This window comes from Simochromis diagramma, unplaced genomic scaffold (assembly GCF_900408965.1).
Source record: "Simochromis diagramma unplaced genomic scaffold, fSimDia1.1 OVJJ01000685.1, whole genome shotgun sequence".
Taxonomy (NCBI): domain Eukaryota; kingdom Metazoa; phylum Chordata; class Actinopteri; order Cichliformes; family Cichlidae; genus Simochromis; species Simochromis diagramma.
The window spans coordinates 18,280,602-18,303,688 of NW_024387477.1; the positions used below are offsets into that span (position 1 = coordinate 18,280,602).

The following is a 23,087-nucleotide window of genomic DNA, read 5'->3' on the forward strand; positions in this document are numbered from 1 at the left end:
CTCCAGGGACCCGCTTCATCACCTGTGACACAGAAAAACTGGCCGAGACATCTCAGAGGACATGTTGCTGTATTGAGTCACCGTGACACTTTATCGGTCTTCCTCTTCTCTCTGCAGGCGCTCAGTGCACGAGGAATATCCACCTCGGTGTCACTTCACCTCACTTTAAGATGGCAGAAAAGCTCCAGTATGTTACTGAAACTGGAGTGACGCATTTTTCAGAATAAGAGTAGAACCTGGCCTGTAAAATTGTGAATACTTGCAGAAATACTGTGTGCATTTGAATCCTTCACTACTTCACTGGTTTATCTTCACATACACATTTACATTTGTTACTTTTAGAATACTGTTCGGTTTAGTCTGCTATATGCAACTTTGGCAACTTGTTCTGAGTCTATTCGGCATTTCCACTGTAAAACATTAAGTTCAAACTATACACAAACATATAAAGTAAAAGTAAAAAGGTATGCTTGAATAAAGTGCATTGTGGATTTACTGTTAACACAGTTCAGTGTTAAAGGAGTTCAGAGAAACCAGAACAACTGCGAGGCTTCGGATCCGCTAATAATGTCAACATGCTTGCAGCATCTGCTGATTAGGAATGTTTGCTAAAGTTTTTAAGGAATGTACTGTTGTGTTAGTTTAATGACTTAGTGTTTGTTTAAGCACGCGAAAGGTTAGTCTGAAAGAATTTTTATCTTCTTTTCTCTTTTTCCCATTAAAAAAACATTATATTTTTTTAAATAAATTTACATAATACTGGCATAAGAATAACTGCTGGGACATCACAAAAGTCAGAGAGATTAATCCTCTGGGAACCCCGAATCAATTTATCCAGCAGTTAAGATATCACTCTCTGGACAAAAGGTGTGAAAGACTCAATCAAATGTGTGTTTGGGCTTTTTTGCTGGGTACTTGTAGTTGTTTTACATGTTTTGCATGTGTATAAAACCAGAACACAACCCTCATTACAAGCTTGTGGGAAGAAAGAAACAAGATAACTGTAATAAATGTTGAAATATTGGCTTATCTGATGCAGACAGTGTCAGCTGTCATTTCATCTCAAGAGGGGGAAATGTTTGTTTGATTAAAGCATATGAGGTTTTCTGTCAATGTGCTGTTGAAAACTGTGTAAATTGCAATGAATAATTCAGAGACTACTATCATTTTACTTGAGACTAGCCTGGTAGGTTGCCATGGTAGAAATGCATGTATTATTTACAGGTTGTGTGACTGTTAGGCAGCTTACAGGCTCTCAGTTGTTTTTAGATCTGTTCAAGCTGCGAGGATTAAACGTGGTAGTAATCCACGGGAAACAAAACAGTGTGTCTGAGGCCTACATTCACCTCCGCATGAGTACGAAAGAGCTGGACTACAGTGTTGTGGACCATGTGATGTGGCAGAGGGTTTACGATGGAGGGGACAATGGTGACGGCGGGACAGGAGAAGCCACAGAAGCGGGTGAGGTTCCGCGTGGCTTCGGGGAACAGTGGCCGGGTGCTAAAGGAGATGTTCAAAGATGAGGGGCCTTCAGACTCCCTGGATTCAGACTGCACCAGCAGCTCTGATGCTGAACGAGCCAGCACCCCCTCTACAAGTGGAGATGCACATGGACACATGTTCGGATACCTGGGCTCCGAGCTGGACAGTGAGAATGAGCCCGACGACTTGCTCGTGTATGCAGGGGCCACCAAGGACTGGATGTTCACCACCAAAAGGGTCAACATACTCAGCAAAAATGGGACTGTGAGAGGTGTCAAGCACAAAGTCAGCGCAGGTCAGACGCTGTTTGAAAATCTTCCTAATTCCAACAGTGTAAGTACATGTGAACGAGCCTGGGTTAATCGAATTGATTTAACTTGTTGCGTTTTTACTCGGACGGTTTTTACACGAGTTCCCGTCGGTGTCAAGTCTAGTTACAGGAAGGGGCAACATGTGTGACCAGGATGAAAGCTTAGAATAGAGGACAAGGTCACAGAACAATGAAAGATTGATGATGCATTTCATTATCTGTTTCAAGAGAAACTAATCAGATTAATGAATTCTCAGAACTTTGCTTTCTAGTATTACTGGACCGTTTGTTATTCTGAGGTAACACCTGGCCCGTATATTGATGCAAAAGTGAAAGAAAGAAGGTCATCTCTACCAAACTATTCTCTGTAAAGTGGTATGAGGTGAAGACACAGCGTGACCAGACTAGATTATGTTGCTTATCCCTCTTAAGTGAGATTATCTTTCTCGTAGAGTGTGGTTTAAACGTGAATCAAGGTAGAACAGCCTGATCTGAGCCCACAGGAAAGGTTTCAACAAGTACACGTACAAGTACAAGACTTTGTAACTATATAATTTATAGTTTCAAGTTCAACAGAGGAGAATCAAAATAAACTTTGACCAAAAAAGTTAATGCTGATAAAATAAAATTGCTATATTGGGCAAGTTTCAAGTCTCCGAAGTGTAAAATTATTTCAAGGCTGTAAAAAGACTGTAATATATAGCTTTCTGAAACATGTACCACTATTAAGTAAAAAAACCTCATTTTGGGATTAAAACTCCTTGAAAATGCCTCATTTGTTTCCTCTTCATATTATTCTTCCTTATTTAATAGCAACAAATAAAATGGTAAGTGTAGCTGATGTTAAATTCGTGAAAGATTCTTGGAAAATGGCACCAAGTATGCTAAATACTCGTGTATATATATCTACACAACACAGGAAATACCACTACATGAGATACAGTACAGATACAGAGTGTTCAGAGTGGGATGGATGACTTAATCCACACATGGTTTGAATAAAAACTATGAATCATTTAACTTTATTTGTGCTTCCTCGTAGATGGATTTATCCCTGGAGTTTGGGCGGATAGTCATCTACACTACGAGTTTCCGTGTGGTTAGGACGACGTTCGAGCGCTGCGAGCTGGTTAGAAAGATCTTTCAGAACCACAGAGTGAAGTTCATGGAAAAGAACATCGCGCTGGACAGTGAGTACGGGAAGGAACTGGAGGCGCGTTGCAAACGTGTGGGAGAACCTCCTTCGTTACCAGTCGTGTTCATTGATGGACACTACCTTGGGGTCAGTTCTCTCCGCTCCTGCATAATATTACCTGAGATCAATGTATGACACATCTGCAATGACTTAATTAAAGACGGAGGATTACTCTTTTTAATCGGCAGGGTGCTGAGAAGATACTTGGCATGAATGAATCAGGAGAGCTGCAAGATCTTCTGACAAAAATTGAGGTTAGTTCCTCTCAGTGTGCCTCAGAAATCACAATGTGCATAACAGATTTGACTGTGAACTGAACTGCTTCATTTGGCCCACACAGATGTTACATTATTTAAATGCTGCATTTTAGATTTGCCTGAATATGTATAATATTAAATCTTAAGGTAATCACATTTATAATGAATGACTGGATTTCTTTGGTTGAAAGCCACTGAGGTGAACACAAACAGATGCAAACAGCAGCACAAAGTTCCCTAACTAGCAATGCCATAAATAAAACACAAGTAAACTGCATTGTAAAACATGCGTGCACATCAATAGGCAACCATTAATAATGGAGGTCCTGTTATTGATTCTTTCGAACACATCAACACTGAGCAGATGGATTTGTAGCACAAACTGAACATGTACCAACCATTACTGCTTCACACTGAGCTGCAGCACATTCACTGGGCTTTTTTCAGAGTACAAACCACAAACAAGTGAATACAAAGCAGTATCGTGACATTTAAGCCATGGATACAGTCACTGCATGGTATTAAACAAAAGTATGCAGCTCCGAAAGGTCATGCATGCAAAAATCTGTCCAGAACTGACCACTGACATGGCTTGATTCATATCTGCAGCTCTGCAGCTGAGCAATTTGGAAAGGAAGCTGTGTTTAAAATAATATTATTATGCTTATTTTCCTTCTATCACACATTGAGAAAAGAAGGTTGTTAGCTCTCACGCAAGCCCATTAAATATAAAACTAAAAGCAGGAATAAATTGGCAAAAACTCTCCTGCATAGGAGAAAATACCCAGCAAACATGCCTGTGTGGGCACAGAGTTGGCATCTGTGGGTGAACTATGGGGCAGGCTAAACCCACACTTTCTGGGGCCCCTGCATAAATTTTCTATATGTAAATCCACTATGGGTTGCCCACAGAAAACCCATGTGGGCCCCATGTAGTCCAGTCCTTGTGGGGCCCGTAGTAGTTCTGCTCTTTTGGACAGCCAAAAGGAAATTCTTCTGGGCTGTGTGGGTCTGCCCACAGTGCTCTCACGCGGGCCCAAGGGGGCATGTTGCTGGGTAAAAAAAGTAAACTGTATTCATATGTTGCTTTTCAAGAAGAAACATCCAATGGAAGAGAGTTTGACAGCTTAGGAGTCACAACCTAAAAAGCACAGTCTTGTTTTGCTCTTAACCTGGATCGAGGTACTCCTGACAAGCACTTATTAGTGACTTCAGAGACCTTTTGGTTTCATGTTGATCTATCAGTCATTGCTAAAAGCTCAGGTTTTGTACAAGTTAGACAAAAAGGACATGCACCAGACCCAACATTAGGTAGGAGTCAAAACTTCTTCTGCAGATGCTCAGTCACATTGGTATCTGAAGCATGCGAACACTTAAAGCTGTTTCTTATTGAGCTGGCTACTTGGGTTTTAGTGCAAGTGTGCAGGCCCAAAATCTCCTAGCAGAATGTTGCATCGTATTAAAATGAATATTGTTATTTATGTCAGATGTCAGTGTGTTTAATGTTATGCCTGCCTGGTGTAATTTTATTAATGGGTAAGTTCTTTAGTGGTAGTCAGTCCTGTTTGTATTTATTATTTAAATGAACCTGTCTGTCCGTTTTAGAGGGTACAGCATCCCCAGACGTGCCAGACCTGCGGGGGCTACGCCTTCATCCCGTGCCCGATGTGCCATGGCAGCAAGATGTCTGTGTTTCGTAACTGCTTCACGGATTCCTTCAAAGCCCTGAAGTGTACTTCGTGCAATGAGAACGGCCTACAGCCGTGTGCGAGCTGCAGCCAGTGAGGGTGTTAAGTGCCTGAAACGACATCACTCCTTCTTTCCTTGGGACCCTACAAAGGGACTGTAATAATACGCAGGCAGTGAAAGTCCATACAGCAGGACTCTTTCTCCAGGGCCATTGTTAGCAAAGAAGATTTGAATTTGTAATAAAATCTGTGAATTCATGGATTTTGGTTTTGCTCGTGTGTGTATGTTAAAGCATCATTTGAAGGTCACAAGTTTAGGTTATTGCAAAATCCTCATTCAAAGATCTTTGTTCGAATCTCTAAACAGGCAGTCAAATAGGTCCGCTGAGGAGTCATGAACTTTCTTCCTCTCTTGCAAGCCTAAGCTCGTTAGTTAATTAGTGAGGAGGCCCCTTCATTAACAATGCTCTCATTACATAATCCCATATCAGACAGAGTCCGGGATAACAGACACTCAGCACCAGGAGTGAAAGTCAAGCGCTCAGTTTGCAGCCAGCAGAAGGCAGCAAACTGGAACGTTGTTTACAGGCAAGTACTGTTCAAACCTAGCATTAAAAATTCATACACAGTACTGTGCAAATGCTTCAGGCACTTCAGATGTTTGTACTCATGGCAACCCCGAACATAAAGAATTACCTAAACGACTAAGAACATGGAGTTCTGTAGAAGATGCTCCAGCCCCAGCCATGAAGTCTGTATGTTGACATGAAGCACAGTTTACCTGTGTACTATACTTTGAAGTTACAGGTATGGAGTTTCTTACCAAGAACAATATATATATATTTTGGGTAATTGTCATACTGGCAAGCAAAAGGACGACTGAGACTCAGGTTTGTATCTTACAAAATCTTGACACACCCTTCTTTCTTCATAATTCCTTCCACCTTGATGAGATTCCTAGTTCCACATGCTATGCAGTGTCACCACAGCACGGTGTCCTATCACTGTTTCACTGTGAGGACAGTGTTCTTTGGGTTCTACACATCTCCCTTCTTTCTCCAAACATAGCAAGGCCAAAGTGCTCTTCTGATCATCTGACCAAAGGATGCGCTTCCAGTATGCACACCCTTTCTCTGGTTGTCCTTAGCATACTTCAGTCTGGCTTGAAGATATCTCTTCTGCAGAAATGGAGTTTTTCTTGGTCTGCGAGTCAATCCCTGTGCAGGATTCTAGCGATTCTCTTCTTTGAGACTACAATTCCACTTGACTAAGTCACACACCAGCATCTTGGCAGCTGCGCTGGGGTCTTTAGACACATCTCTCACTAGTTTTATTCCCAGAGTCTTTGAAGTCTTTCCTTTCCCACCTCTGCCAGGCTTCTTCTGTACTGTGTGGTTCTCTCTGAATTTCTTGATGATGATACTCACTCTAGTTCTTGACACTGACCTGACTTGACCCTCAGTTTTAACATTACATTACACACAGTAGTTTGTGCTATGGCTCAATAAAAGGGTCAGTTTTTCAATAATATTGACCGTAGTAAATTTTATATATTAAGAAATAATTCAGTTATTGTGTACAAATCAAAATAATTCCTGCTTCACTTCAACCTTATGTTAAACCACCTTTATTTTATCGGCTGCCCATGACAAACAAAAGATTGGAGCAGTTTGAATTTCTGTGTGGATCCTTTACATATGCTGACCTCATTATTTAAAGCTCTGGCGATCCATCACAAACAATAGCTTATGCAGCAACAGGGTTTGTGCTTCTCATGTTTTTACTATTCTAGTCACAGAGCTAAGTAGATGATTAGTGGAAAAATCAATATCAATGTTTAAAGAGGGCACTTTTATAGCCCATCTGAAGGTGTTTCTGTATATTTACTGATGAAAAATAGCTGGAAATTTGGGATCTGTGATCGTTTTGTGTTATATTCCATGATATTACATACATTAAAACAGAATTTTATGAGATAATCATTTTGCATCAGTTCAGTGTAGATGCCAATGTAGAACCAGTTCCAGGCGTTTCCTTTAATGAAAAGAGCACCCAGTGCCAAAAAAGCTTCCTTCCCATGATTGCTGGGTTAGAGACTGTTGAAGTCGGAGGCTATGGGAGGGGCAAGAAATTATAGATAAGCTGGTTCTGGTTACCATAATTTTCTGCCCATGGTAACTACTGCAATTTTCCTCACATAATTTAAGGTTCTTAAATCTTTCAGAATATAGACTGGTTTTCAAAAGGCGCCACAGCAGAACTGGCTCCACACGGGCACCGTCATGATATCAGTAAAACTAGGCAGGCAAAATGTAAGTAGACATAAACCTCACCCATATTCAATGAAAGCATTTTAATTACATTTTTGTGCAGTGCTGATAAATCTACAAAACCCTCAAGTTGTTTAGAGAACAGACCCTGCTGTTTATATATATATATATATTAAAAACCTGATATTTTTGGCTGTGAGCATGAGGTTTATTTGGCAGTAAATCAGATGCACTGGAGCCTACATGTTAAGAGACTTGGGTTCATGCAGAAGCAGCACAATCAGATGGTACTAACAAAGAAATCTGGATAATTCAACCCAATGAGCTCTTGATGTGCACACGTTTTAACAGTCCGACGTAATGCAGTGCATGTACGCCTTTAACTAAATTAGCATGAACCTAAAAGACACAGCTCAGTGGCAGATCACATGCAGTCCTCGCAGTTTGTGTTTTTAAACGGATGATGTCATTAGTTGGCTGCCATCCACGGGGTCAGGGAAACGCAGTGCCCGAGCCGCACAGCTCTCTATGCTGTCATAGCCCTGTACAATGCTGCTTGAACATGATTAGACAAGGCAGCACTGTAAAGAGGCTAAAAGCGTAGAGCAGGGTGATGATGATGATGATGCTCATCCGCCATGAAGACTTTTCGTGCCATCATACGCGACCTGGATTATTCTAGATGCTCCTCACCTGTGATTGAAACAGCAACCAAATCGATCATTTGGGGGGGGGGGCGTCAGAAAGAAAAAACACACACATTTACGCACACACAGTGGGCCCGCGTAACAGCAAATACACAGTGTTGAGATTTTCTGCAGGAGTAATGAGAGATGATTACAACGCTACGTTTGTTGAATTCAACCCCGCGCTGAAGAGTAATGGGTTTCGGGGTTTTGTAACCACAGGCTTGTGGTGATGGAGGAGAGGCTTCATGAAAATCTGAGACCCCAACTGTGCAGGTTAACTGCGCCCCCATCTGTGGGTTGATGGAGGCGAGGGGGGGAAACAGGATACATCGAAAATAATAACATAAAGCAGCTACATTTTTTCTTTACCTTTTTGTTTTTAAAAAAAGGCGCCGACAAGATCTGTCTGTAAATGACTGAAAGCGGCGATGTGGCGTGCAGGAGGCTGCGAGAGGGCTGAAGATCTATGTGCTGATCTCCAGACAAGAAAGACGCTCCTCGACGCAGGTTTCTTTTCCCTTTTAATAAAAATGAGCCGATTCAGCCCGAGGATCTATTTTTCTCTCTCTAGCTACACATGCACAAGCGATTCTCTCTGTTTGAGGGGAGACATGGAAGGAAACAGGATGGGCAGTGGCACAACTGACTTGGGAATGGTATGACGAGACATGACACCGATATGCGCGCAACACCCCAAAAATTTAAGACAACATTTAACGGTGAAAAACCTGCAAATGGAGATCGTCCGCCCTCCAGGCTCGGCGAAAAATTATTTCAGTCGAGCAGTCTAGCGTGGTCCGGCCGCGATGCTGTGCGTAATGTTTTGAACGGTCGGTCAATGCGCAGACTGGTTGGAAATGACTGTTTTTATTGACGTCAGCGAACAGGCTAGTGCCCCCCTCTCTCATCCCCACAACTGCACCATCTAATGGACTTGGGTTTACATTCCAGTCATCCATCTGAGCTTTAAACAGGAAACAGGAATCCAGTTCGGGGAAAAACAATGCTTTAAATTCTACGTTTTTAAAAAGACAGATAAACATATCTGGTGGTGCCTTTTCCAAGACCTACAAAGTTATTTAGGTTTTTTCCTTGTGTGTGTGTGTAAGTGTGGAGAAAGAAAGTGTGGAGCTTCTACAAGCAACACCAATGAATATTGGCACAGCATTCAAAACAAAAGAGAATCAAACAAACGACACAAAAGGAAACCAAAAATAATTTAATAAATTATCTCATATTCGTCCCATGTCCTTCAACAGTAGCGTCATCGTTATGACCCAAGAAGAAACAGTTCACAATCCCCTTCAAAAACACAGATCTGCCTTCCCAACCGAGGCGAAATGACTCCGGCCCCCCTCCTGAAGCATGACAGCACGACGATCATGTGTCAGCGGCAAACAAAGAATGACAAGCAAAAACACCGTCACAGTCCGGTTTATACAGAACATTAGCAGATACATCATGAAGGAGTAACTTCACAACTTTTTCATTTTTTTGCCACATGCTCCACAGGGTGACGATGCCTGTAAGTTTTCAGCTGTTGGTGGACTTCAAAAAAAAAGAAAAGGAAATAAAAGGTAGCTGGTCCACTTGTCTTCATTAAAGATCTCTTATTTATACATGGTGGGCAAGAGGCAAGGACGTTTCCACTCCTTCTGCATTTCATCTTTGGAACAATACAATCAGTCACGTGACAAGACGAGCATTTCTAACCCTAAGAACAGCGTTTAGAGATGTAAAGTCAGTGCCTATTATTGGCTTGGAAGGACGTCGTCATCAGAGCTTGTTTAAGATTATAACCCATTAAATGAAAACAATAATACAGTGCAGGGTTTCCAACACTGTATTCAAGCCCAGTGGTCCAGACCAAGTATTTAAGATTTTTCTTAAAGGCAACAGCGCCAACTGTTAGGTTAGCTACTGTATCTTATTAGGCTACCAGCTCTGCCAGCTGCTTTATACATATAAAACAGCTGTTTGAACGAGTTAGCAGAATCAAGAAAAACAAAAAGTAAAAAGACTAGGACAAACGTTACGCCTTAATACAATGTTGTTCAGCTGATATTTGACTCTCAGTCACGCTTGGATTATGTGAGCATGTTTCATCTTGATCTGGTCTGTATCTCCTGCTGATACAGACCGTTTGCTTGCTTGTGTTTGGAGAGAAAAAGTAGTGCTAGCTGTTCACAGTTCCTCAGTGTCACAAAGGCTCCTATGCTTGTCATTCTGTCCTATATATATGGTGGAGGATCATATTAAACATGGCAAAGCTTTCAAAGAATGAGGTCGGCATATGTACAAGTAACCCCTGTGTGCCAGAAGCTTTCTTTTTTGTTTTGCTATGTATGATGACATAGCGAGCCAGTATTCCCAAAATGGCCATGGCAGGAACACAGCTCTGTGAGCAGAGAAGCCCCGCCCACATGTTTAAGCCATCTGCTGAAGGGCAGCCAATCAAAAGACTGTTAGCTTAAAGGTAACCAGGATAAAACAGCTCATTTGAGACTGAGGATGCAATGAGGGCCTGCACCAAGGCCCAGTGTAGGATACAGTCTGGCTTATTTTGAACTGTGAATCATGTAAAGCCAATCTAATGTAAAAAAAGTGATGAAACTTTAAACCCTGACTTATCGAGCACTGCTGGTCAGGCCGGTCAACTTTTCTGGTGGAAACTCTGCAAATCCAGGTTAGACAACTTGTATTCATAACATCAAGTCCTACTATATTCACTCTACCTATTAAATCAAATATCTCAATAATACCATTTGACTTTCTATAATCGCAATAAAAATCTATTCATCACAAATTCTGTCTTCGTTAGAGAAGCTGCGGCATCGCACCGTCTTCAGTTTTGACATTAAAAGGAAACAGAAAGAAAAACCCTCTAACATTGTCTGGTCATTAAATAAGTCTGGGTTGAAATTGTAGCTCTTTGGTTTCCTTTTGCACTAATAAAGGAAACTCTGTCACTGTGGTACGAGTCTAGTAAACGACACTGGTCCTGTTCTCGGTTTTGCTTTAGACACAGACATGAGCCCACATCATGACACTTTTATGGAGGAATGTGAGTCTAAGCAACCAGCCAGTGGACCACGCTGTCGTAGTTTGTGTGCGAATTTCTAGTGAAATTCAAGGAGCCTAATGACAGCCGTTAGTCTTCTGCCAGAAACACTCGCACTGGAATGTGAAAGCGGATCTCTGGCAGGGTGAACTCACAGTGTCCCAGACTGAAGTTCGGGCATAGCTGCTCGAACACTGTCTGTGCTCATCCTTCTGGACTATTCTACAGTAAGACTTGAGAAGTTGTGCGGGTTTGTTGTCCGTGTTTGTTTTGTAGTCAGAAAGAGAGGCAGAGGCAGGCGTGGCCATCCTTTCAGCTTTTTCTTCATGGCATTTCGGGATGTTAGAGTATCTCCAAGTCTACATGACGGACCTCTGGGTTGCGTTGCTGTAGAGGCACAAAACCAAAGTTACGCACAAACTTGACTTGCAATTCTTAATCAAATACTTTTATTTAAAAATACCATTATATGGTGAAAACGGAGGTTTGTGGCTTATGATAGGTTGGAAGTCTGGATCACTGCGATCCTCTTCACAAAAAGCTAACAGGATGTTTTTTGCTGAAAATAATGTCTGAGTGAAAAAAGCGTATAATTTTTGTTTATCAAACCGCCACCAAATCTATGTTTTTGATATGTAAATGCAATTACCAGAAGCAACATTGTCAACGTTAGGCTTTAAATGAACGACACCATGGCTGGATGATCAGAAATGGATCTTTTTTGGGAGATGGGATCATGTTAGATTTCCCAGACAACACTCTTAGTCAAATTCACAAGTGGGATATTTCTTATTTCTTTACAAAATCTGAAAAGCTGCTGCAATTATTTTAACAAGGACATTATTATAATTATAATGAACTCAGTGACTGAGATATGAGAGCTCATCCTGAGTGTTTCCCAGCTTAAAACAGGAATCTGGAGGGAGTGACTACGAATACAAACACAAAGGGTCTGCATCTTCTCAATTCATGCAACACAGAATCTTTTGCCTTAGGAGAACTTTAAGCATTCCCCTTTTTGCCATTTAAGTAACAAAAATGTATTTTAAACTTGAGCAAATTAAACCCAACTTTACAAAAAATGTATTAAACATCACAATACTGGTGATCCTTCTCCGGTCTAAGGCCATGACCTCTTTGGGCACCAAAAGTGTTTCGTGATGCAGGAAAAAATAAAGTCATTCCCAGATTTTATGACTTTTTCCTGCTGCACTCTGTAACAGCATGAGACAAACAACAAACTAGAATAGCAAAGAAATGTATATTTCAGTACTTTGAGCTCTTTCTCCAACCGGTCCACCTCAGCTCCCAGGGTGTCGATGATGTTCTCTCCGTGTTTCAGCATGAAGTTCTCCAGCTCCTCCGGGGTTTTCACCTGCTGAATGTCCTGCAGAGACACAAACACAAACATGTAGTTTTGTCAGTAAAGATACGGGTCAACATTCATGACATCGGTCCTAGCCTGCTATTAGTGATCATTGGCTAATGCAGCTCATCTGTGCCTTCAAGGCTATAAAACATGGCCCACATGACCTGCTCAGCCATGTGATGTCATGTGATGTCTGTCTCTTGGGTGCTTGTGTTAAATAAAACAGATTTAAATAAAACTTAGATTTTATTTAAATCTGGTGTGGTCTCCCAATTACTGTCTGAACTTTGAGGAATGTAGTGACAGCAAAAACACCATAAGATAATTAATAATAATAAAAAAGTGTCTTTAACAACGTCAGATGCACACAGCACTAAACTCAAAGATTTTGTTTCACCAGTGAATGTCAAGAACTTGAAGCAACTGATGTCTGTGTAAAAAGATCAGTAATCACTGGAATTCATACTGAAGAACTGTATGACACACTGCATAGCTCATAGCCTGCAAGGACAATAACTCCTGCAGATGATAATTACACATTTATGTGTGGAAGACACAAGAATGTGAATGTGACATTTAACAGGATTAGTTCTTTTATATTTCAGGACTCAAGGTGGCTGTGTACATCTGACGTTTTTAGAGAAGTAAGGATTTCTACATGCAAATGATCACGAACTGTTTGCTCAACACGATGAGCTGTGTTCACAGGATAAATAACTTCAGGGAACAGATTAGAATCTTGTATACAGAAAAAACTATGCTAACATTTGCAGTTAGCATAGTGTTCCTGACTTTATTAATAAGTTATTAAAGCAACTACTAAAAATAGCAGTGCCCAAACATCCAGTCCACAAACTGCTCTCATTCTGAGTACAAACATCAATACCAAAACAAGATAACTTACGTTGAGGATTTGGTCAATGTCTTGTTTTTCCAGATAAGACCGTGTCACCACGCGGCCATCGAAGTCAACTTCAGCCTTGAAGCGCACTTTACTCAGTCCCATATCAGTGGCCTTCACATCATGGATGGCCCTGCCAACAACACAATAAAACATCTCAATGGAAGAAACAGGAAAACTACGGATCTTAGTGGAGGGAATCTGCTACAACACAAAACGATCCAAATGCAAATGCAACAAAGAAACCGGTGAAACTGGTTAAAAGGTCATTTTTAATTTGAACTGCTGTTCACTGCATGTTGATTTAATCTTGACCACTTGTTTGTGGGAGGATTCAATTTATCAAAACGAATCATCCAGATTCTGAGTTAATCGAGACCGAGTTCATGTTTTGCAGTCGAGGAGGTTCGCGTGTGCGTTTGCTGACCTTACAGCAGGATCGTTCTCCAGAAACTCTGTGAGCTTCTGCACGCGCTCAGCCTGTATGGAGCGTCCCAGCAGGGCCTCTGTGTTAGTGTAGATGAGGAAGGCGGAGACTGTGCCCAGCAATGTGCCAACGCCAAGAGAGCCCAAACTATCATAGGCCGGGTTACCTGGGGTCAGCGAGTAAACATTCAGGTTAATGACTCCACTCCAAAAGATCAGAAACATTATAAAACCGAGACATGACAACTCATGTATTTACCTGTAAGTGAGGTGAGCCCCATGCAACCAGCAGCCAGGATAACTCCCAGTACAGCAGCAGCATCCTCCAGCAGCACCACATTGGTGCTGGGGTCTCGGCTCTGCATCACTGCACACATGAAATAATACGAGAGCTTATTTACAGCTGAATTTTCAGATTTCTGACTTTATTTTGCAATATGCAAATTAATTCTGCCTCAGTGATGCCGTCTACACACAGCAAGACAAAACACACTATTTTCATTTTACACCTCATCCTGCTGTAAGTGTAATCGCAACAAAATCTCGAGTTATTTCCATACATATTTTTTTAAGTTAAAAGGCACAATCATACATGTGGCTACTTACCAACACAAAAACATGCTTGTTGTCAAACAGCAGTTCCTAACATGGAAATCTCTAAGAGGCAGCCATAATAGCAGCTGTTTTAATGCTTTTAGCACAGGATACACTTTAGCATCCACTATGAAAGGAAAGGAGATAATTCACTGACAAGTACAGATGATCATCATGTAAATTACTGCCATGTTTTCCACAAATAGTCATAAGCTGCTAATATATTGATATCATTTGATCTTTTCTTTAACACTTTCACCCTTTCAAACAAGAATGCTAAAGGCAATTATGAACCGTGGGCTAATGTAATAGAAACTGTGGGACACAGCATTTTAATCCTAATATTTATATACAGAGCACTTTTCTCAACACATATTACAATAACTGTAATATGTGTAACTCAGTTTGCACTTATTTAATCTCATTCGAGAATTTCATTGGATTATATTCACACAAAGACAAGTTAACCTGCATAATCTCATCCAAAGAATATTTTTACTCAGTTATTCATGTTGAGATAAGATGCTTTCGTTTTTGCAGTTGGGACATTGTAGTCCCAAACAAAATGAGCACATATTTGCCACATTGACCTGGAATAAATTGTAGCGCCAGGTGTAAAGACAGATATGAACTGATCTGTACGTACCATATTCATAAAAAGACAATCCTTGCTGGCGGGCGCTCCTCTTTATCTCATTGATGGCAACCAGTAATGTGGCTGAGAAAGAAACAGATGTCTGAGAACAAGCTGCAGAGCAATATCTGATCTGATCTGTTGGTTCATTACTATAACTTACCTCCTTCAGACACCAGAGAGCCCGCCAAAATACAGTAAGCCTGCAATGAAGAAAAAAATATGTCGGGAAATGTTTTTTAAATTTGTTTTGAATAATTTGAGTCAACACAGACACTCACCCATAACAAAGACTCGATGGGTTCCGGGTGCAGCAATCCCATGATGCCGTGGTACCAAGAGAGGCCTGCTCCCATCATAAAAATGCCCACCCCACTGATGAGGGAGGCAATGTAGCGCATGTTGGAAAAGCCATATCTAAATATCAGAACAAAAAAGCAAATACAGAGCAATGGCGCTCAATTACAGCCAACATTTACTCCACCATTTTTTATGTAGAGCAATAACAGAGATGTGACACCCGCCGCAGCCTCAAAGAGTCAATCAGCTGAAGCAGGCACACCGAGCGACACTGAGGTACCCACAGAAGACGTTTTGTGGGCACATCTACTCACCATCATAGCAAAAATGTAGGCATAACTTTTTTTTTTCTTACTGTCTTCATAATGTGAATTAGTTGCAATGTCATGAAACTTCACAAATAGATAGAAAAAGTATAACTTAGAAGGTGGGAAAAAAAGCCTTGTAGATTGATTTTGCATAAGGACACAAAACCTTTTAAATGTTTTTGACCACTGAAAGTAAAGTTATAAATTTACATAAGAAAGTTCAAAAGACCTACCTGGAGAAAATGGCTTACTTATACTCACTATGTGCATCCTCATCTCCAAAAATTTAAAAAAATGGTGTGGGTGTCTTTTCCAAATCCTTTCTCCCTTCTATGAATTATTTATTAGCAAGTATCCACATCAATGTATCGAATGTTTCTACATTTCTATACTTCTGTAGTGCCAATGTTAGTAATGTGCAAGAAAATTTAATATTTGGGTGCTGACAATATGCTGCAACTGACTTTGACACATTACTGCTTTTATTCCTTTTCTGGCGAGCACTGAACCTCTTCTTTTAATTAGTACAGGAAGGTGTAACACTTACGGGTGCACAGCATCTGGGTTGCGGACAGACTGGCTGATTCCCAGAGCGAGCAGAGCCTGGTTGCACGTGTCAGCCAAAGAGTGGATGGCTTCAGAGAACATGCTAGCTGATCCAGTGTAGACCCAAGCCAGGAGCTTGAAAAAGAAATTCAGCCCATTTCTGAGAACAGAACATAAATAAGTGAAGAGCTCACCGGGCACACAGATGTAAGGTCTCACATTTCAAGCTCAACAACAGTTCTGATTAAATTGGTTTATAGATTTATCAGGTTGCCTGCACTGAAACCCATTTCTTAAAAACTGTTTTAATCCAACATTGTGTGTAAATTGTTCCAGTTTCTATTCTAATGCCTCTCAATCACTGTCATGTGCACTATGGAGTCCAGTGAGCCTCTCACCACTCTCCTATTTCATACTGATTTTGCTACATGTGACTGCACATGTTCTCTAACACAATCACCTTAACTTAATAAGCCACAGGACTGCACATGATGCATGCAGTTTCCATGCAATTCCTAATAGAAATGTGTGCATTTCTCGGGGAGTCTTTACAAGTTACTTCTCATCTGAGTTCACATGAGGTGAATGTTTTGCACTTTTATTCATCCGCAGCAGATTTCTGTTTTGCCGTTTGATTATTTTTGCACCTTCTGATACTTATCCAGCATACTGTATGTAGTAACCCTGCTGAGAACAGACCCGTAGCTCCTCTCTCTAATCCAATACCTCCCACTGTGTGTGCAAGAGCTCAGCAAAGCTGCTGAGTGCAGAAAGACTTTGCCACAAGACCAAAATGCACTCATGAATGAGGGAGACTGGTGAAACAACTTACATGCAAATAGCAACCATGACCACCTTCCCTGGCCCTTGTAGAAATGTTGTCCTCTGGCCTGATCGTGGCTTTATGAAAGATAAGAGACATTATTACTCTGCAGTTAAAAGGAAATAAGACCTGTACTACGAAGCAGGATTACAGGCTTAACGAGAGGACTTCAGTGTTAACATATGAAGGTGCTACACCACCACTGGAACTTAATCTTTACAGAAAAAGAAAAGCATCAGATAAATACCAGTTAAATACCAAATAAGCATAAATGGCCCACTGCTACGTGGCCACTTGAGGCAAAAGATGATATTACTACTATCGTTATTGGGCTCATATATGATTTGTGGCTCCATGCAAATTTGTGTGTGCTCAAAAATGTCCCTTTTGATACTAAAGGCTGAGGAGCTGTGACCCAACCACTCTTTGTTCGTAAAAGACACCACTAGACAACAAATCAGCAGATCTGTGTTTGTGATGGGTCTACCCCGGGTTGACTTTGAGAATTAATAACCACCTTTGAGTAATGTGGAAAAGCTATCCTATGTATGCTGAACTTGCACTGCAGTACATGCTCTAGGTATCCAAAAACCCTAGTTTAGGTTGCTAAGCAAATAAGAAGATGTATGTATGTTGTTGTCAGGATGTAACACACCAGTAGAGTATAGAAAATACCATGACGCTCCAGACAAATGGAGAACAGTGCAGTCACTGAAATAATGTCAGCATCGTAGACTAAAAAGGGGGACTGTGAATGCCAACAGATAATAGGAATGTGTCAGAGATGCAGTGACCTCTCTAACAGGGGCAAAGATCAGGTAAACACCAACTGATACTATTTTATCCAAAGAACTTGGACGTGGGTAGATTAACATTACTTATCATGCTATGGACAGCTGGTAATATTATGTAAATAGTAAATGAACTGGTTCTTATATAGCGCTTTTCTACTCTACCTGAGCATTCACAGGACCTTATACAACTTGTCTCGTTCACACACTTTTTAAAAAAAAAAAAGTGCTTTATATCTAACCAAGGGAGCACCAAGGGAGCACCAAGGGAGCAACTTGGGATTAGCATCTTGCCCAATGATATTTGGCCTGCAGAGTGGACCAGAAAGGGATCGAACCATCAACCTTTCATTTAGTAGATGATCTGCTCTAACCCCTAAACAATTACAGCAATAGAAGCAAAGAGCTCACCTTAGTGTTTCCCCAAAAGTCTTTATATTCTTGCAACAAGCGCTGATTCCGAAAAATATCTTAAAATAAAGAAAAAAAAGGGCAAAACAAAGCTAATTAGTTCACAGACCAACAAACGACAGAATCATTTCACATAAATAAAAAAAACAACAATGTCATCATTAATACATGTTTCCACCTGCTATTTCATGGCTGCTGTTAAACATTTTGTCACCAAAAATCAAGCTTCGGATTAGAACTTCACTGTTGTGTGTGTTTACATGCATGAAGCATTTGAATAGAGTAAATCATTTTGACATGCACTGGATTGCCTGACTTTCTGGAAACAGTAGTAGTAGCTGCGCTTCCGATGATTTTCTACTTTTGTCCTCACCTTGCTGCGTAGATTTCAGTTTCTCCTCTCTGACGCATTTGTGACTCTTATTTTTCATCTTTGAAAGGACCTACACTGCATTCTTGTTGTGTTGACGAAACAGACATGCACGGTAAGGATAACTGGCAGGACATTTTGATCCAAAGGAGCACAGATGGGTCAGAACCTTCCCACTGGTGCATTCATATCTAGCGTTTTTATTCAGGTCAGGCTTTTAATCTTGTTACTTTTGTGCATGTAAGCATGGCTGCTGTCACTGTTAACTCCACACTTGCCTAACTCAAGGTTGACTGCTAGGTATAATTTTTAAATGTTAAGATTTAGTCCGTATACACTTCAAAGCCACTGAAATAACTTGTCTTTGTCACTGAGTTTCTTTAACACTGATGGCCAGACAGTTAGTTTGTATATCACAGCTGACATGACAAATGATCTATAACATGTTGAGTTAACTTTATTGTGTTAGGGTGTCCCGACAAATATTTATTTTCCGTGTCAGGCTTTGAGTGTGAAGAACTGGAATATTTCAGTACATTAGATCTAACAACGGTAGGTTCCATGAGCGTTTGTCAGAGGTTTTAGAGTAATATGGTGAGCAAAAAGAGTGTACTCGGTACACTGTGGCTACGTATTCCAACTGCAATGTTTTCTATAAATTAGCAAAAAGTTTTGAAATTTCAAAGCCTGTTGAACTGTTTTGGATTAAGACCAAAGATAAAAACCTACTCTCTTGGTACTCTCTCTCCACCTCTTTCCTGAGGTTTCTCTCTCTGGCCAGAGCTTCATGGCTTCCCCAAACATCTAGTGCTCTAATAACAAAGAGAAATAACTGAATTAACAGGGGTTAAGAGAAAAATATCAGTGAAGTCTCTGGATTAAGCAGTAATAGTTTGGGAGGTGTTGTAATGTATTTGTGCTTAAGATGGAAAGCAGAGGTGTTTAACACTTACTTGGCCTCAACGTCTGAGCGCAGGAAGACAGTGAAAGCCTCTGTGTCATCATGGGGGCTGCGCCTTCTGATCTTCCGGAGTTGTTCCAAATCACTGTGAACACGTGAGGGTAAGACTTAAGTTAGACCCATGCTGCACAAGGCAGTCCTACATTAGTTAATCACAGCAGCACACTTCCTTATTAACCAAAAGAAATTTGTCTACCAGCATCTAAGTTAGCAGAAAACACTCAGCTTAGCTTTGATGATTTACAATTTGGTGCTGTTGTATAAATCAAACATTGAATGTTAAACAACTGAGGACGAGGAGTTACCTTGGTTTGAGGCAGAACTCATTCATCGCTCTGACTGCAGTGATGAAGTTGTTCTGAGTGTATTTGGCTCCATATTCCCTTTTCTTCAGGACAGCACGAACTGCATGTGACCACAGTGGGAAATTAAATTCAAGCTACCCGATCACACCCACATTCTTATTTTAAATGAGTTTAACGTGATGGAATCACAAATGTTGTTCTTTACCTTTCACTTGAATTGTCTCTGCTTTAGTCAGACCCTGAGGTGTTGCACCTATTAGAACAAATAATGTATCTTAACTGCACATTCCTCAAATCATACATTTATCATTTAACTGTTTCCTACTGTTTGTGTTGACACGAGAAGCAACAAATACAAAAATATGCTTGATTATAAAGGAAAACCTGTGCACATCACAATGGTTTATATCAAGTCTCTCAACAGCTACAATTTATGGAGCTTATGGAAATCTTCAAGTTTCTTACCTGGTGATTCTGGGGTGGCCTGTGCAGCACCAGATACAACCTTTGCTGCAGAGGGGGCATCACCTGATGGTGGTTTTGGGGGACCATCTTTACCGGTATCAGAGGTAGAGTAATACTGGACCTTGCCCAACCCTAGAGAAACTACACGGCAGTCTGGGAGGCTGAACCATAAGCTGTGTAGCCCTCCGCTTTGCCAACCTGTGCAACACAATCACAACTTGCCTTTTCATGCCCTCTCAAACAAACACCAAGCCTTAAGAGAATGAACAGATGACCTTAACGTGAAAGTCTGCTCACCGTGGCACAGCTGCGGAAACCTCGGGGGCCGCTGTGACAGGGACGATCTCTGTTGCAATGAGACCCTGCGGAAAACATGCCACGGTCTGTGGGCGGCCAGGCTGGGAAACATCCTCGCTGTAGCGGGAATCGGTACTGACGCACAGGAACTTTCTATGCAAGAGTCACAGACAGTCCGCACGTCAACGTAACCCACTTCTGACAGATTAAGGCCTCTCACGTCCACACAGTATCACCAAGCAACTACGTTAGCATGGCTGCAAACAAGCGTTTAACTGACACGGATGTCAGTTAAACCCCGTACCTGCTTGCAAGCACTCACAGAGATAACCCGGCGGTTACGTACCAAACAAGCTAACCTTGCTAGCCAACACCGTGAGCTAGTAACCCTGAGCCCTCGTAGGTAACAAGTGCCGTATAACATTTTAATTCACTTAGAAACACCTGACTAGAGCGTACATTTAAATGGAGTGCTCATAGAACCCAGTACCTTTCTGTGGTGAGGTTTATTCAGCATAATCTGTGTCCATTTTGCGAATCTATGGCCAAACTGATGATGTGAACGCCACTGTAGCTTCACAAACACACACGTGACTTGTGACGTCAAGTATTCGGCGTTGCTTTAACAGATATCGCGATATTTTACAAACCGTTGTTTGGACCATTCGTTTTGACATCTGATCAGGAATTTCTTTGAAGCCGTAGTTTGCTCTAGTATTTGATGCTTCTTGAAGAGTTTCTATGCTTCTATTAGGTTTTGTTTTCGATGCTCGTCTTGTAAATTTACCAGCGGGAAAAAATATGCTTTATGTGAAAAAGTGTTCATTTATTTATTTTATAGCCTACTACAAAAAGATGACCCATATAAATCATGACTTGATTTATCAAGGGGAAGAAAAAGCTATCATAACTTACCATATGAAAAAATACACCAACTCCACTTGTTAAATTATGAATTCACTGTGGTTAACCATATTTTTTGGAAAGCTGAGTTCAGTTTTACTAGCCACAGTCAGCTGTTGAGAAAAGGAACACAAAGGCTTGTCTTAGAAGAACAGAATAATCCTTTAATTGTCCCACAACGGGAAATTTGGTTGTAAAAGCAGCCAGAAAGACACATATACAAACAAACAGTACACAGGACACAGAGCAGAAACATACACAATTTTTCTTACATATTTACATTAAGGATAATGGTTACTATAAACAGAGTACTGTACAGTTATTAAATTAAATAAAAATAACTACAGATAAGAGGGAAACCAGGTTGTAGTGCGAATCAGTTGATTAAATTATTGCAGTTACAGCACAGATGTAAACATCCATGTTTGTTGGGAGCAGTTCTGATTGTACAGTCTGACAGCTGCAGGGAGGAAGGACCTGCAGAAACGCTCCTTCATGCATCGAGGATGCAGCAGTCTGTCACTGAAGCAGCTCTGCAGTTCGGCAACATTTACATCCATGGGCTGGGAGACTCTGTCCATCAGAGATGTTATTTTGGCCACAGTCCTTCTGTCTCCCACCACATGCACTGGGTCCAGGGTGCATCCCAGAACAGAGCTGGCCTTCCTGATGAGTTTATCCAGCCTCTTCCTCTCAGCTGCAGATAAACTGCTGCTCCAACATACAACACTGTGAAAAATGACAGATGCCACCAGAGTCATAGAAGGTCTTTAAAAGCGCTCGCTGGACTCCAAATGACCCCAGCCACCTCAGCAGGTAGAGTCTGCTCTGACCCTTCCTGTAAAGAGCATCAGTGTTGTGGCTCCAGTCCAGTTTATTATTCAGGTGAACACCCAGGTACCTATAGGAGTCCACTATCTCAATGTCCACTCCCTGGATGTTCACCGGTGTCAGTGTGGTGGGTCAGCGTCTCCGGAAGTCCACCACCAGCTCCTTGGTTTTCCTGGCGTTGATCAGCAGCTGGTTCTGCTGGCACCAATCCACAAAGTCCAGAGTCCACTGTCTGTACTCTGAGTCGTCCTCACCTGTGATGAGGCGACTATGGCAGAGTCGTCAGAGAACTTCTGTAGGTGGCAGCGTGGGCAGTTGATGGAGAAGTCTGCAGTGTAGAGGGTGAAGAGGAACGGTGCCAGCACAGTTCCCTGTGGGGCCCCCGTACTGCAGACCCGCGTGTCAGAGACACAGCCCTGTGTCCTCACATACTGTGGGCGGCCTGTGAGGTAGTCCAGTATCCACTGGGACATGTGGTGGTCCACTCCTGATAGCTCCAGCTTGTCCCTCAGAAGTCGTGGCTGGATGGTGTTAAAATTGACATTTGCCAAAAAACAAACAAACAAAACAAAACATCTTTAAACAAATAAATAAATATTCTGTGGACTGACTTTTGGAACGTTTCCATCCTGTTAGATGTGGTGTAAGCATGGTGCTGCTAGTGCGATGATCTGGGGCTGCTTTGCTGCATGTCTTATAGCAGAGCTTCCCAAAGTGTGGGGCCCGTGGGGGGCGCAGAGCCATTGCGGGAGGGGGGTGGGGAGGGTATGGAAAGGGAACAAAAACAAAACAAAAAATCACGGACAAACAGTATCCCATATGCTTGATTTTTACTTTACAAACACTTGTTGTAATGACTAACTACTCCTGACATCAGGCTGATCCTGCCACGATTTGTTC

At 41.4% G+C, this 23,087-nt stretch overlaps 2 protein-coding genes across 2 annotated transcripts; one reads left to right on the forward strand and one right to left on the reverse strand.

Annotated features, from left to right (window-relative positions):
* Positions 1–684: 684 nt before the first annotated feature.
* On the forward strand, positions 685–7,988 carry grxcr1a (glutaredoxin and cysteine rich domain containing 1 a). The gene is made up of 4 exons (XM_040015925.1): positions 685–1,815; positions 2,835–3,074; positions 3,176–3,241; positions 4,850–7,988. The coding sequence occupies exons 1-4, from the start codon at positions 1,414–1,416 to the stop codon at positions 5,027–5,029; spliced, it is 888 nt and encodes a 295-aa protein (XP_039871859.1). The 5' UTR covers positions 685–1,413; the 3' UTR covers positions 5,030–7,988.
* Positions 7,989–9,095: 1,107 nt separating this feature from the next.
* slc30a9 (solute carrier family 30 member 9) lies at positions 9,096–21,080 on the reverse strand. The gene is made up of 18 exons (XM_040015923.1): positions 20,944–21,080; positions 20,454–20,606; positions 20,157–20,354; positions 19,897–19,944; positions 19,692–19,791; positions 19,379–19,471; positions 19,155–19,237; positions 18,056–18,114; positions 16,863–16,930; positions 16,032–16,190; positions 15,158–15,293; positions 15,040–15,079; positions 14,889–14,960; positions 13,908–14,015; positions 13,650–13,815; positions 13,226–13,355; positions 12,226–12,339; positions 9,096–11,339 (listed from the first exon to the last, which is right to left on the reverse strand). Exons 2-18 carry the CDS (start codon positions 20,563–20,565, stop codon positions 11,295–11,297), a joined length of 1,731 nt encoding a protein of 576 aa, XP_039871857.1. The 5' UTR covers positions 20,566–20,606; positions 20,944–21,080; the 3' UTR covers positions 9,096–11,294.
* Between the last annotated feature and the right edge of the window lie 2,007 nt (positions 21,081–23,087).

Bases quoted from the DNA above. Each gene is read 5' to 3' on its own strand.
- slc30a9 (XM_040015923.1), bottom strand. From the start codon at position 20,565: ATGTTTCCCAGCCTGGCCGCCCACAGACCGTGGCATGTTTTCCGCAGG. The intron at 18,115-19,154 runs GTAGGTTTTTAT...CTTTATTTTAAG, and splicing joins GGAGAGAGAGTACCAAGAGA to ATATTTTTCGGAATCAGCGC. The intron at 12,340-13,225 runs GTAAGTTATCTT...GTGTCTCTGCAG, and splicing joins ACATTGACCAAATCCTCAAC to GACATTCAGCAGGTGAAAAC.
- grxcr1a (XM_040015925.1), top strand. From the start codon at position 1,414: ATGGAGGGGACAATGGTGACGGCGGGACAGGAGAAGCCACAGAAGCGG. The intron at 1,816-2,834 runs GTAAGTACATGT...GCTTCCTCGTAG, and splicing joins ATCTTCCTAATTCCAACAGT to ATGGATTTATCCCTGGAGTT. The intron at 3,075-3,175 runs GTCAGTTCTCTC...TTTAATCGGCAG, and splicing joins TTGATGGACACTACCTTGGG to GGTGCTGAGAAGATACTTGG.